The 13,350-nt window shown below is 40.1% G+C and overlaps 1 protein-coding gene across 1 annotated transcript; it reads right to left on the bottom strand.

The window, feature by feature from the left end:
• Positions 1-7,772: 7,772 nt before the first annotated feature.
• Positions 7,773-12,795, bottom strand: LOC142491669 (uncharacterized). Its single transcript, XM_075594575.1, has 2 exons — positions 11,988-12,795; positions 7,773-8,396 (listed from the first exon to the last, which is right to left on the bottom strand). Exons 1-2 carry the CDS (start codon positions 12,640-12,642, stop codon positions 8,080-8,082), a joined length of 972 nt encoding a protein of 323 aa, XP_075450690.1. The 5' UTR covers positions 12,643-12,795; the 3' UTR covers positions 7,773-8,079.
• Between the last annotated feature and the right edge of the window lie 555 nt (positions 12,796-13,350).

Below are 13,350 nucleotides of genomic sequence, written 5' to 3'. Positions count from 1 at the left end.
GCACTTGCGTTAGCTGGCATACATATTCAGCGATCTGCTGCTCCCGCTCTTGCTGCTGCCAATCACATTTGACATCATAGAGACCGGTCTTTTCGGTGCTTACAGAGTTCAGGCACATCCACCATCCTAGGGGTGTTTTGTGGGTTCGACTTGTTTCGGGCCCCACATAAGAGATATCTTCATCTGTATCCTCGTAGGACTGGAAGGACCACTCTTCCGTGGGGTCGGGTTCATTACAGTAACACCACATCTTGTCCTCCATTTTGGTTGTATCAGGTGTATTTTTCCCTCTTATCACGGGAGGCGCTATTGCAGCTGTTTTCTCTGTATTTTCTAGAAACCCAAATGGTATTCCTACAGTTGGCCAGACTTTGCTTGCAGAGTTGTAGCTTTCACAGGCGTCTCTGTAGACTTTTTCTTTTTTTTTTTTAACTTTTATAGATTCTGATACATCAGCAGTACTGGGCAAACATTCTATCTCCTCAGTGATACTGGATGTGCACTTGCTAAAAAAAACTTCTGCATTTTCCTTGTGACCACAGCGCATTGCTTGCTGCTGCATTTCCTTGGATCATTGAAAAAAAAATTTCTCTGACTGCTGCCCTTTTCCCAGGGCCACAGAGGCATCATCTTCATCATTCGAATAAGGCCTTAAGGGACCCTGCTCTGTGTGGCCGGGCTCTTTACACCAGGAACACATTTTCTTCTCCATTCTTACAGAGCCTATACTTAACTTCAGCTGGGCGGCCATTTAAAAAACCCACAGGGGTTTTTGTTCTTCACGTGGTGGGGTAGACTCTGGTCACAGCATCAATACCTTGTGTGGGTCACCATCTGTCACAGTACCCAGTCCAACTGTTACATTGTTGCTTTCTCCAGTGCAGTCTACAGTAGCTTTCCTGCCTGGATGTGTAGCCCTTTATTTCTGGTCACTTCTGTTCTTTGTTTTATTTCTCAGGCTGTTGCAGGAACTGTATGCAGGCAAAATCACAAAAAAAATCCCAGGCAGTCTCCAGGGCCCCTTTGAAATTCAATATTATATTGCCTTAAACTGTTTTTTAAAGTGACAGGCTGAATAAAGCCATGGTTTAGTTTTCCCCAAACCGGTATCCCTGAGTATACCTCTACACATGTCTCTTACATATAGTGTCAGGAGTTGGGATGAGATGTGGCCCTTGAATATATATATATATTGAATGGAAAAACACAGGTTCAAATAGTGTTAAGGTAAGGCAGTAAATACAGCCAGAGCAGAGTATCAGGGACACAGTAAAATTAAAGCAATAATAAAGTAACCAAGTGAACGATGAACCTAAAAAATAAGAAGCAAATATGGGGAATTCACCTTGTATTGAACTTCAGCACAAAAGAAGACAGCTACTTACAAAGTAGCAGATCGTACAGGAATGTAGGTAGCTGCAGTGTTGTAGAGCGGCTTGTTTTGACGCCACATGTAACGCAGAGACTCCACACCGATATCGAACACGACTGCAGCTGTCTCCATTCTTTTCCTCCCAGACCTCCAACTGCCGCGAGATTACGGAAAGGATGACAGCAGAGATTTTCAGTCCGTTGACGAGGAACGATAGGGAGCAATGTTCAGCACAGGTACACCATGTGTAAATAATACTAGTACTATATTGCTGACAATCTCAGGAGATTTCTATGAGAAAGCTATAATAGATGTAGCATAATAGCCTCCGCCCAACGCATTTCGTCTGTCACAAGACTTCATCAGTGGTAATATTTTAATTAAAAATGCAGAGTATATATAGGCAATCCTAGCCCTTGATAGGTTAATTGGCTAGCCAATAGTGAACATTGAGACCAAGTGGAACCAACGTTTTTATAGCTTGGGTCCACTTGGTCTCAAGTTTGTAGATGGCGTTAATATTGTCACCTCCTCTCCAATTTTGAGATAATTTGTCTATTCCAATGCACAAGATGCCTGTCGGGTTGTGGTTGTGTTGTTCGTAAAAATGCCTGGATAGATTGTGCTGTAGAAATCCTTTTTGGATATTAGAGATATGTTCGGCAAAACGTAGCTTAAGTTTTCTAGTGGTGCACCCTATATATCGTTTTTCACAGGGGTACTGAATGAGATAGACAATATTGGTTGAATCACAATTAATATTGTGATTTTTTCCGGTATGAGTCGATGAAAAGCTCCTGACATGTTTAGAACTATGAGGATCCAATTTACACATTTTACACTTCAGGCATTTGTAAAAGCCTTTAGTGTCTAAAAACGTTCCAGTGGATGTGACCTTGTTTGAGGGTTTGAAGCAACTAGGTGCTACATGTTTCTTTAAAGTATCAGCTTTGGTGAACAGTACTGTACCTTTGGAATTGGTGGAAGATGAGATTGCAGAATGGGGTCTTTAAGAACTAAGTGCCAGTGTTTTCTGATCACTTTCTTTATTTGGGGGACTAATGGATTGTATTGTGTAATGAATAGAATATTTAACTTATCTTCCAATTTGTCAATATTATTGGTTTTATTTACATTATATTTGGGAAAATCTTTTCTATCTGTTTTCTGTATTTTTGAATACGCTTGATCTAAGGTTGCTTTTTTTATAAAAATTTTTATTTAAATTTATGAAGCATGAGTTCAGCTGTCTGTTCATATACGCTGTTATTTGTACAATTACGCTTTACTCTCCTTAGTTCCCCTTGAGGGATATTATCAAACCAAGTATTAAGATGGTTACTGTCCGCCTCGATGTAGTTGAGGCAACTTACCGGCTTATGGTAAGTCTTGGTACAGATTTTTCCATATTCTATATAGATAAGAAGGTCCAAAAAATTATATACTAGTTGTGCTAAACTTAGAAGTGAAGTGGAGATTATAGGTGTTATGATTAATAGAGTTGAAATATAACGATAGTGTATCAGAATCACCCTTCCAAATAAAAAATACATCATCCACAAAACGTGTCCATAGTACTAGGTTTGCGCCGAACTCATGCTGGGACCAAATGTTTTGATCCTCCCACATCACCATAAAGAGATTTGCAAAGCTCGGCGCAAACCTTCATACCCATGGCAGTGCCCTTAATCTGCAAAAATAATTCCTAATTAAACTAAAAGAAATTATGTGTTAAAGTGAATTGAATCAAAGAGACTAAATATTCAATATGTGCTATAGTGCAGCGGTCCCCAATCTGTGCGCCCCAGCGCCCTGGTGCGCCGCGGCTTGCCTAGAGGGGTGTCGCAATTATCCTCCACACCATCCCTCCGATCATCACTTCCCACCATCCCTCCTTCATGCCGGCCGGGCCACAGGGGATTGGCTGCAGGCAGAGAGGAAGCCAGGGGCGGGGCTTTGTGCAGAGCACACGGTGAGTGTGTGTGTCTGCCTTCCTGCTCCTCTGTCTGTGCGGTGTCCCGTCCCCTTCTGCCCCGGGTGATAGGAGAAGGTAGGGGGATGATAGGAGAAGGGAGAGGGAGGGAAGAGTTGTATATTTGCCTGCCTAGTGACTGTGTGCAGGTAATCTGGGTTCAATCAACCTACCTCTCTTTATCAAGTGTCGCCTTATGGTGAGTTATATCCTGCTCTAAGCAGAGAACACAAACCAAAATGTTGCACTCGAAAAAGCCTCGGGCCACACCCTCACATATTATGATATATGGAGGGTATCGTGAGATTATTATTTATAAAGAAAGGGTACTCAGAGTTTGTATAAGAAAAGGTTTATCCTTTATTGTATTACAACAATATTCAGAAATATCAGAAATATCAGAACAAGCTTCTTATAAGCCAATGGCTAACAGTTACAGTATGTTACCAATCCATTCCTAACTATGCAGAGATTATAACTAGATATGCATTGTCAATACTCACAAACCAAAAGATATTATGTCAGGTCAGCCAGCCAGTCCCAGTCTCATCTGTGTGATGTCACACTTAAGTTCGGTTCTCTTTCTCTCTCTGATCTAACATGGAGTCGGGCCAACCTAATATAGAGTGTATTGTTTACTGCGTACGTGTGTCACGTGTCATGTGTCCATACTCTGTGGTTTGTGACGTATGATGTTTACGATCTTAGGACTTGTATTTAGTAACCTAGGATTTCATAAGTTACTGTTCAAACCACGGCGTGTTTACCGTTATAAGTTCCCCTTTTATGTCTTTGTAACCTGTCCTAATATCCTGCCACTTCTGAGCAAAACAAGCTATTATTTCTAAGACAAGAAAAAACAGGATTTTAACAATATACTCTAAGCTATACTAGGCCTTACTATGATACTACGTATATAAGTACCTGTGACCTGTATTCATTATGCGTTATATGCCAGAAAATACCTGTAATCCATAACACCCTCTCCTACACATAATTATCATATTTTTGCAAATGCAGGAAAAACTATCAAAGCAGAAAATATTCATTATGTGTACTATTGGAAGACAGTGTCACAGCTCTCTGATGTAGATGAGCTTGAACTCATAGGAGTATGTGACTGATCGCCAAAACACCCACAACTGCGCATATGTGCACAAGTTATTCCACGATGGGAAGGTATCAATTTGTAAAAATCACCCAATTGTAAAGCGGGTTGATGTTGGCTTTCATACACACTCAAGAGCGTAGTATTCCAACGGGCACCAAAACAATGTTGATGTTTATTACCTGAACATGCAAGCAAAGTGGTACAATTATATGACCCGTGGCTGACAATACTGATATGACCTTCTTCAATTGTATAAAAAGACATTTGAAATATTTGACGGTGAATGTCTCTACACTTGAAGTTGGGTTGATCACCAAGAGACAGCAAAGATTTCACTTGCCAAAAATTACATAACATTAGCAAGCTACGCGGTAGCAATGTCCCATTAGGTGTTAAAACAGAAAACGGTCCAGAGGAAGCAAGAGAGTCCTGATACATAAAGTCTCTCATCGTATCGTGAACTGCATGCACTTTGCGGGGTTTCCGATTTGGCAAAACCAGTTCATCTAAGTACATCCTCATGGAGGTCTGATAGGAACGTGGTAGACGCAAGATTTGTGAAGCATCTTTCTTTTCGTCTGTGTCCTTGCAACAAAGCATACTGCAGCAGGTTAGATTTGACCTGTGTGCTTAAAACAGTATATTAGTATCTAGGTAAAATATAAGAATATATGCTATAAAGCAAAATGTGATTAAGCTGAACGCCTCTTCATCTTCATCTTCGGAAGAAATGAGAAAATACGAAGCAAAATAACAAGGATTATTATCCCTAAAATAAAAAACAATATTGGTTTTAAATAACCTAGGATTCCAAACGCATTTCCCAGTCCACTAAAAATACTTTTACCAGTAGATTGTAGGCTAGTACCTATCTTTGTCAAAAAATTACCTGTCATGGGCCAAAAAGTTTTCAATGATTCTCCTAGTGTAGTTAACCACTGGGGAAAATCACCTGGGTGCAAATCAACACGTAATAATTCACTGTGAACTCTCTGTAAAAGGGTATGTACTATATCATGTGTGAATCCTATAGTAACTTTCATCTTCTTTAAATGTGCCAAATAGGCTGTCATGTGAGGAAGGATCAGTGTGATAGCTGGTACCTGGAAATGTACTCCAGATGTGAATTTCTGATGTAACAGAGGTGGAATAAGTGTAGTACCATAACACTGTATACTCCCATTAACCGTGACAAGTGATGCCTGAAAAGGAGGAATATCGCAATCCTTTTCTGTAGATAACACTATGTAACTCCCATTATCTAGGCTGTGAATTAATGTAAAAGGGGTTTGAATAGGCATTACAGTTATCGGGCAGTTGCTACCTTGCATTTGATCATTGCAAGGCATGTGCTGTATAATGTCATCACAAATCAAGTAACCTCTATCAACACATCTTATAGTGCTGATGAAAAATTTACGATCACATTTCACAGACATGTATTGAAATGGTTGCGCAACCTGCATCCTTGCGAAATAAGAACCTGTGTGTGTTATGTGTCCAAAATTAAGCAGTTCCCAATTTGTTGTATACACGTCTCCTGGAATAAATAATTCATAGTATATAAAAACTTCCCATAATGAGTCATCAGGGTTATGAACCCGTCTGTGGTTTCTTTCTCGTATGTCATAAACTGTGGTTTGTGAAACATATGCCAGGATTTCAGATTCTTTCGGACTTAAATTGAGAGTCTGTGTGATTAAAGTGAGATTTAAAAGTGATATGTCAACCTTTTTACTTTGCAATGTTAACCTGATAGAAGTAATGTGATTAAGAATAACCAAAGCTTTAATTTCTTCAGATAACACTGTTATATCTGAAATTGTGTAGGAAGCAAATTTTATCATGTGATCTCTTAACACCAAAATACCTCTCCTTAATTCTTCATCATTTGAGTCAGAGATTTGACTTATAACAGAAACAGAATCACTCAGCAGGTGTCCTGTGGTTATAAGAATATCATCGTTAGTAAGCAATTTTCTTGCAGATGTTTTACTTGAAACTTTACATTCATTCATGAACTCTGTGTCATTTTCATAATACACTATGGCATTAATCGTTGCATTCGTACCCCACATTGCCTCTGAGTAGGGCATGTTAACAATATTACGTGTGGTGCACGTGTCATACTCACAGGGTTTATCATCTGGAGCTATTTGAACATTCATCAAATCGCTCATTGCCCTGATTACCGTGTCAACATTCATATGCAAACTATCATTGAGACATTTCTGGAACAGGGAGTAGACTTTGTAATTAGGTTTCATAATCACTATTCGCTCCACACACCAAAAACCTCGTAACCCAGAAAAATGTAAAAATCCTTGATCAATCATTTTCGGTTGCCAGTTAAAATAGCCTTGCGTGAGATTGTAATAAAAGGAACACGGTTTACAACCGTACTTGAATACTGTAGTGTCCTTATCACAGATTCCTTCATTAATCAATTTCTCCAATGTGATACCACACGCATTCTTGAAACCTTTACATGAATGGCTGTAGTATGTCGTATTGGTAAATGTAGCAAAGCGTGGTTGAGTGCAAGTGTCCCATGCTGTAGGTTCACGAAACAACATACCATCACCTTTTGTATTCCATTCTTTCGGAAGTGCTGCTGTCTTTAGTTGTCCAGTTTTAGCATCTTCCATCACATCTTGAAGTTTGTGTAACAGGTCCTCAGCGGTTATTGATGAGTTCCACCATCCTGAGTAAATACTGTCAGTACAAAAAACAGCAGATATATACGGTCTTACCCCCCCAGGTATTCTGTACTCTTCTTCTTCAGCACCTTCCCAGAATGCCACTCTTGGATCAGTCTGTCCATTGGGAACGAATCCGTTCTGAGTAATTTGACCTGTATTCAGATAGAAAATAGGGTATTGCTTATACCTTATATTGTCCATGGTCACACCAGGCCGAGGGCAATGATCAGCTTTCAGCTCCTTCGTTGGCCATTTACGTGTTCCTTGAAAGTCAATGAAATAACAATGTCCAAATTCAGCATGACAACGTTGTTCACGGTAGCTTTGCTGCTTCCAATGGTCATGAAGGGGTAAATCATATTTCAGGCTTGTAGATTGCAGCTGTTGCATCTGTGCATTCAGATGTTGTGTCACCAGCTTCCTTCCTTCTGGCGTAGTTATACCAGCTTCTTTAGCTAGCACAGTAGAATCAAACAGCACAACCTGTGAAATCCCCAAAGTCTTTCGTTTCTGGATGATAGGTTTAGGAAACGGCTTCCAATACACACCTTGAGGTATACCCACCGACTGTATGTCCACCGGTTTCAAATCGTAATGTAGTCCTTGTTTCACGATGCCGGAGTCTGGTGTGGTAATACCGTGTGCTGCTGTACGTTTCCAGTCGATGATCTCTCCTTCTTGCTGAGTCACAAAATGCCATTGTAACCTGAAAATAACGCTGGCTGATATTGCTAGAAAAGCAAAACAGATTGAGAAACACAAAATAGTCTTTAACAGTCTTTTCTTTGTGATCACCTTAGCCACTGTTTGATAGGCCTTCTGGTAAATGTTGCGTTGATCCGGTATGGCAGGTAACACATATATATGTCTTTGGTCACTGTCAGGGAAGTCAGCTTCAGCTTGTAGGACCTCACCTGCGTGATTATTTTCCACATCCTGTTGTCTTGCAATCTGTGCTTCGAGAGGCTGCAGCTCGATCGAAGTCTGTCGCAGATACGGTGTCTCCTCCATCTTGAACAGTGACATTACTGCAATGTGCTGTAGGCTTAAGATTATCGATACTCACTTTTCTTTCTTTTCCTTTTGTATCTTGGATGATAAAGGTTCTTTCATTTATCTTTTTAAGTATCGTGGTAGGTTTCTTCCACTTAGGCCGCAACGGCTTTACCTTAGCAACCCTCTCCTGGACCGAATGTCCAATCTGCGGCGTCCAAGCTGCAGGATTACGTGGTGTGTGGGCTGTATGGGAAAAAGAATCCCTCAATTCCTGTAAAATTAATATTTGTTCAAGTCTCCCTGGGACAGAAATAGAATCATTAGTAAACGGTGTATTCATAGGAGTACCATATAACAGTTCATGGGGTGTTTTACCAGTTACTGAGTTAGGAATATTATTTAGGCCAATTTGAACCGTAACTAAGAGTGGATACCACTGTGTAGGCCGATTAGATAGCATTTTGGTTAAAAGTCGTTTTACCTCGTAATTTTTACGTGCAAAGATTCCAGCGATTTCCAGAATATGACGGCGAGCTGAAGGCCCAATCAACACCTAATGTTGCGGCCCATTCCTTGGTTTCTGCTGCTGTGAAAGCAGGTCCACCATCGGAATGAAAGGCCTTGGGCTTAGCCACACTTACTAAGGTGTTGAGACAATTAAGCGTAGAGCTAGATGTCGTACTACGAACGGGGTATAACCACGTAAACCTTGTACAAGCATCAACACAAACCAAAACATGTTTGTAGGAATGTGATGCTGGCAAAGGTCCAATATGGTCCAAATATATTAAATCAAACGGTTTGTTCGGTATTGCATTAATAATAAATGGTGGGGTCTGATGATTAGGAGCGTTCACCAACCGACATGGTTTACAGTTGCTTAGAACTGTCTTAACTGTTTTCCTCATGTTCGGCCACCAGTATTTGTGTTTCAGTGTCAACAAAACATTTTCTCTCCCTAGGTGAGGGTGTCCCACACTGTCGTGTGCTTGCGTAGCGATCTGCATTCTGCTTGCTACAGGGGGAACAATGAATTCATTAGCATCAATTACAACCATGCAATTATTGTTGACTTGTTTAAATGAGTATTTCTTAGGATACCCAGGTGGATTAGGCCTGGTGGTATCCAGACAAGCATACAACTCTGCATCGAGACTGGCTGACTTTGACTGTGCCCTTGTTAACACTTTGTTAACGGCAAATTTCTGACTTACAGTTTGCGCGAGACTATCTGCAAACTGGTTACCCATAGTATGAACCGATGAACCAAGCGTTCTGTGCGCTGGCTCGTGTACAATTTCAATATCAGGCTTTTGATCAAGATAGGCCGCAATGGCCTTCCACTTAGCTATATGCGTTAGTGGTTTCCTTTTGGCATTTAAAAATCCATTTGATCTCCAAATTGGTAGGTCCTGCAATGCTGAACGTGCTAAATAAGCGGAATCTGTAACTATAAGTACATGTCCCTTAACTGTAAGTGCTTCTTTCATAGCAAAAGCTAATGCATGAATCTCTGCAAACTGTGCAGAGTGGTCTCCTACAGGTAATTGCCAACTATGCAACAAATTCATATGTGCATCATATTTTGCAATTCCTGAACCTGCAGATTTATTCACTCCTTCTTTGCTGGAGTCTACAGCTGAACCATCTGTGTAGAAAATGCATGTGTAAAAGTCATTTGGGTGTGTTTGATTTTCCCATGTTACCCCTTCAAAGGGGGATGGGAGGTCGTCTAATGTAGTTAAAGTTTTATCATGCACAAAATGTATTTGGGGATCTTCTATAATGGTATACCATTTTAACCAGCGACTTCTTAACGCCTTCCTATCCGGAATGGTCTGTTTCTGCAATGTTGCTAGTGAAGCTACTGAAGTGTATATATAAATATCCTGTCCCTGTGCTAAATCACGTGATTTTAGCACTGTGAGTGTAATCGCTGATAATAGTTTTTCAAGCGACAAATATCTCTTCTCTGTGTTTGTAAATACATAAGATAATAATGTAATTGGTACTGTTTCCATAGCATTGTAAATTCTAATGTATGCAGCTAGAGGTGAAATGTTGACATAAGCTGACAATGGTTTTGTCGGGTCGCGCTGCGCTAAGTAGGAAGCATCATTAACTGCTGCTAATAACTTTCGCAATGCCTCATCCTCAACTGTTAACCATTTAAAAGGTGTTTTCGGTCTAGTCTGCTCTGACTTAATCTCGCGTGATGTTGCGTGATGTAATGGTTCAATCAGTACATTAAAATCTGGGATAAACGTCATTGAAAAATTCAGTAACCCAATAATGCTTCTTAACTGTTTTAGTGATTTTGGAACACTGATGTTGGAAACTTTTTCTCTGTAATTAGTAGAGAGGCCTCTGCCATTTTCAGCTATTTCAAAGCCTAAAAATGTCACAGTTTCTCTTGCAAGCTGAGATTTCTTTAGGGAAACAAGGTAACCTGCTTCTGTCAATGTAATTAACACTTCTGTCATAGCTTTAAAATGCTCTTCTTCTGTGTCATGTGATAAATAAACGTCATCAACATAAATTTCTGTATTGGCAAACTTAGACAATAGTGAGACTACGTCTGCAGTGAATAAAGCTGGACTATTTACAAAACCTTGTGGTAAGCGTGTAAAAACCAATTGTTTACCTTGCCAGGTAAATGCGGTTAGCCAATAACTCTCAGGCGTGATTGGGTGGCTAAAATACCCATTGCTTAAGTCATACGTAGTTTTAAAGCGTTTACGCTGTAATCCGCTTAAGATTGAAGGTGAATGTGTGTTCTGTGCTGCCACTGAAGGTGTGACTCTGTTCACTTCCCTATAATCTAACACCATTCGCCATGAACCATCTTTTTTAGGCACTGGATATACTGCAGTATTCATTTGGCTATACTGTTCAAGCAGTACTCCTTGTTTAAGTAAATCATTGATTACAATTTGTATGCTTGGTAAGGCGGCATGATTAATTTTATATTGTGCCTGTTTCTTTGGAAGTGTAGAACATGTATTAATATTGTGTACGATTTGTTTTCTAAATCCGACCTGATTTTCCCACTGTTGAAAAATATATTTGTGTGTCATTAACCAATTATACAATTTTGTTTTATCATTAAAAGCACTTTCATTGCATTGATCTGTGATAATTTTTTCCAAGTCAAATTTCACAGTCAATTCCGTATGCTTGCGGTTTTCTGTAACTTCCTCTTTTATTGTAAAGAAGGAAGCCACATCTTTGTATGCTATAAGAAAGTCACAACCTAATCTGTCATGTTCAACTAATTCAATAGAAACTCGCCTGTCATTAATTTTTAAGTCTAAATAATATGAAGGATAAGTGCCATTTCCCTCAATTGTTTGTATCGTGATGTCGTGTACATAATTTTCATCTATTAAAATATCAGTTCTTACAAGGGATATGTCGGCTTGTGTGTCTAATAGGCCAGTGTAATCTTTTCCCTTGTAGTGAATGTTTAACGTTAAGTTTGTCATTCCTCAAAGAGGAAGTCTGTAGGGAGGTGAGTTATCTTCCCAACAAATTTCTCTGTGCTCGCCGGTGTCGTCGCTGCTGCAGCCTGTTTAACCTCACGTTGGCTGTTCGTTAATCCTGAAGTCTGCGTAGCAAAACCTGTACGCTTGTCACGAAATTTAATTTCGCTAGCCTTGCCTTGCCCATATCTGTCAGGAGTTTTAATGTATTGTCTCAGATTATATCTGGACACTGCACCCTCACTACGAGCTTGCTGTTCAAAGCGTGTATTTTGTTGTGTAGTTTGTGGTGTAGGAGTGTTTTGTCTCTGTGTAGGAGTCTGAAAACTTCTATTATCTCTTTGAAAATTACCTCTTCTGTCCCACTGCTCGTCTCTAGGATAAACTGGAGTCTGATACTGGGTGAACGGAGGTCTCCACTTTCTCTCTTGGACAAGAAAATTTCCCCTCTTTTCTGCGTTCGATCTCTCAGGTTTTCTGTCACTGGCTTGTGGCTTAGTTAATCCAATCGGATCACCAGTGAGGGATCTGCCGACAAGAGTGTAAGTATTTTTCAGAATCTCAGGAACCATAATTGGTTTTTGTTCCACTGGTACACCTTGAATTTGTCTTTCAAGGTCTAACAGCAAACCCTGTCCCTTAATCAAAGCCTTCAGACAACCCCACACAATCTCATGGTTGCCTTGTGTAAAGCGTAACCCTAGAATATAAGCTGCTACAATCCCACTAGTCTTATTAACTTGTCCTAGCGTATCTGCCAGTGATGAGATCGTAACTTTTCCATGGGTTTTCTCATACACATTGCTGATGACTGAATCCCAGTCTCGTGCTTCAGCTAATGTGATTGACAAACCCGCTGGTAGCAGGGAATTTACCAAAGCAAGTTTCTGATTTGCGGTCGGTGTAGGATATACCCCATCTAAACAATGCGTTCTCTCATTAAGCCACAATGCAATGTCTTTTGGATTAGTTGGCAACTTTCCAATAGTAGCCTTAATGTTCGCCATGGGAATACAAACTTGTACCCGAGCTGGTACATCAATTAACGCTGGAGCAGCTCCTCTAATTGCGAAGAGGGCATTAACAATTTCTCTTAACAGCGTGATTTCTGCAGTTGCATTTGCGCGCTCTGTCAGAATGTCGCGTGCTGCTGGTGTTAACTCAGGTAAGGTAACTGGTGTAAATAAGTGTGTGCGATTCTCCCCATATTTCGCACCAGAATTAATAGGACCATGTCTGTCCACGCCTGTAGCAATCACAGGCTGTTGTCCCAAAATGACAGTCGCTGCATTATGTGTCAAATTAATGATCGTGTGTATTAACGGATCATATGCCTGTTGTACATACTGATATGTGTTTGGATCAGTTGTGGTGTCTATTGTTAGATAGCAGTATCTTGCCCCAGGTCCCCACGGGCCAAATTGAATTTCAAATGCCAGAGTTTCACCGTCAATCAGATTTCTCTGATACTGATTCCTCATTAAAACATTCAGATCTGCAACTCGTGCAAAATCCGTAACAGCCATGATATACTATATATATATATATAATGAAAATTGTACCTTCTCTTTTATAAAGAGGAAATATAGCATACACGTGTACTTTCAAGATTAAATGGGTAACGTCAGATTTATTATACAACTCATGAGTAATTAACCACGTTGGAGCGCCATAATCTGGGTTCAATCAACCTACCTCTCTTTATCAAGTGTCGC

This window comes from Ascaphus truei, chromosome 3 (genome assembly GCF_040206685.1).
Source record: "Ascaphus truei isolate aAscTru1 chromosome 3, aAscTru1.hap1, whole genome shotgun sequence".
In the NCBI taxonomy this organism is placed as follows: Eukaryota; Metazoa; Chordata; class Amphibia; order Anura; family Ascaphidae; genus Ascaphus; species Ascaphus truei.
Note: the sequence above shows the minus strand (reverse complement) of the source record. Positions and strands in the feature narration are given on the sequence as shown.

Bases quoted from the DNA above. Each gene is read 5' to 3' on its own strand.
- LOC142491669 (XM_075594575.1), bottom strand. From the start codon at position 12,642: ATGGCGAACATTAAGGCTACTATTGGAAAGTTGCCAACTAATCCAAAA. The intron at 8,397-11,987 runs GTAATTTTCAAA...TTTCCCATACAG, and splicing joins CGAGCAGTGGGACAGAAGAG to CCCACACACCACGTAATCCT.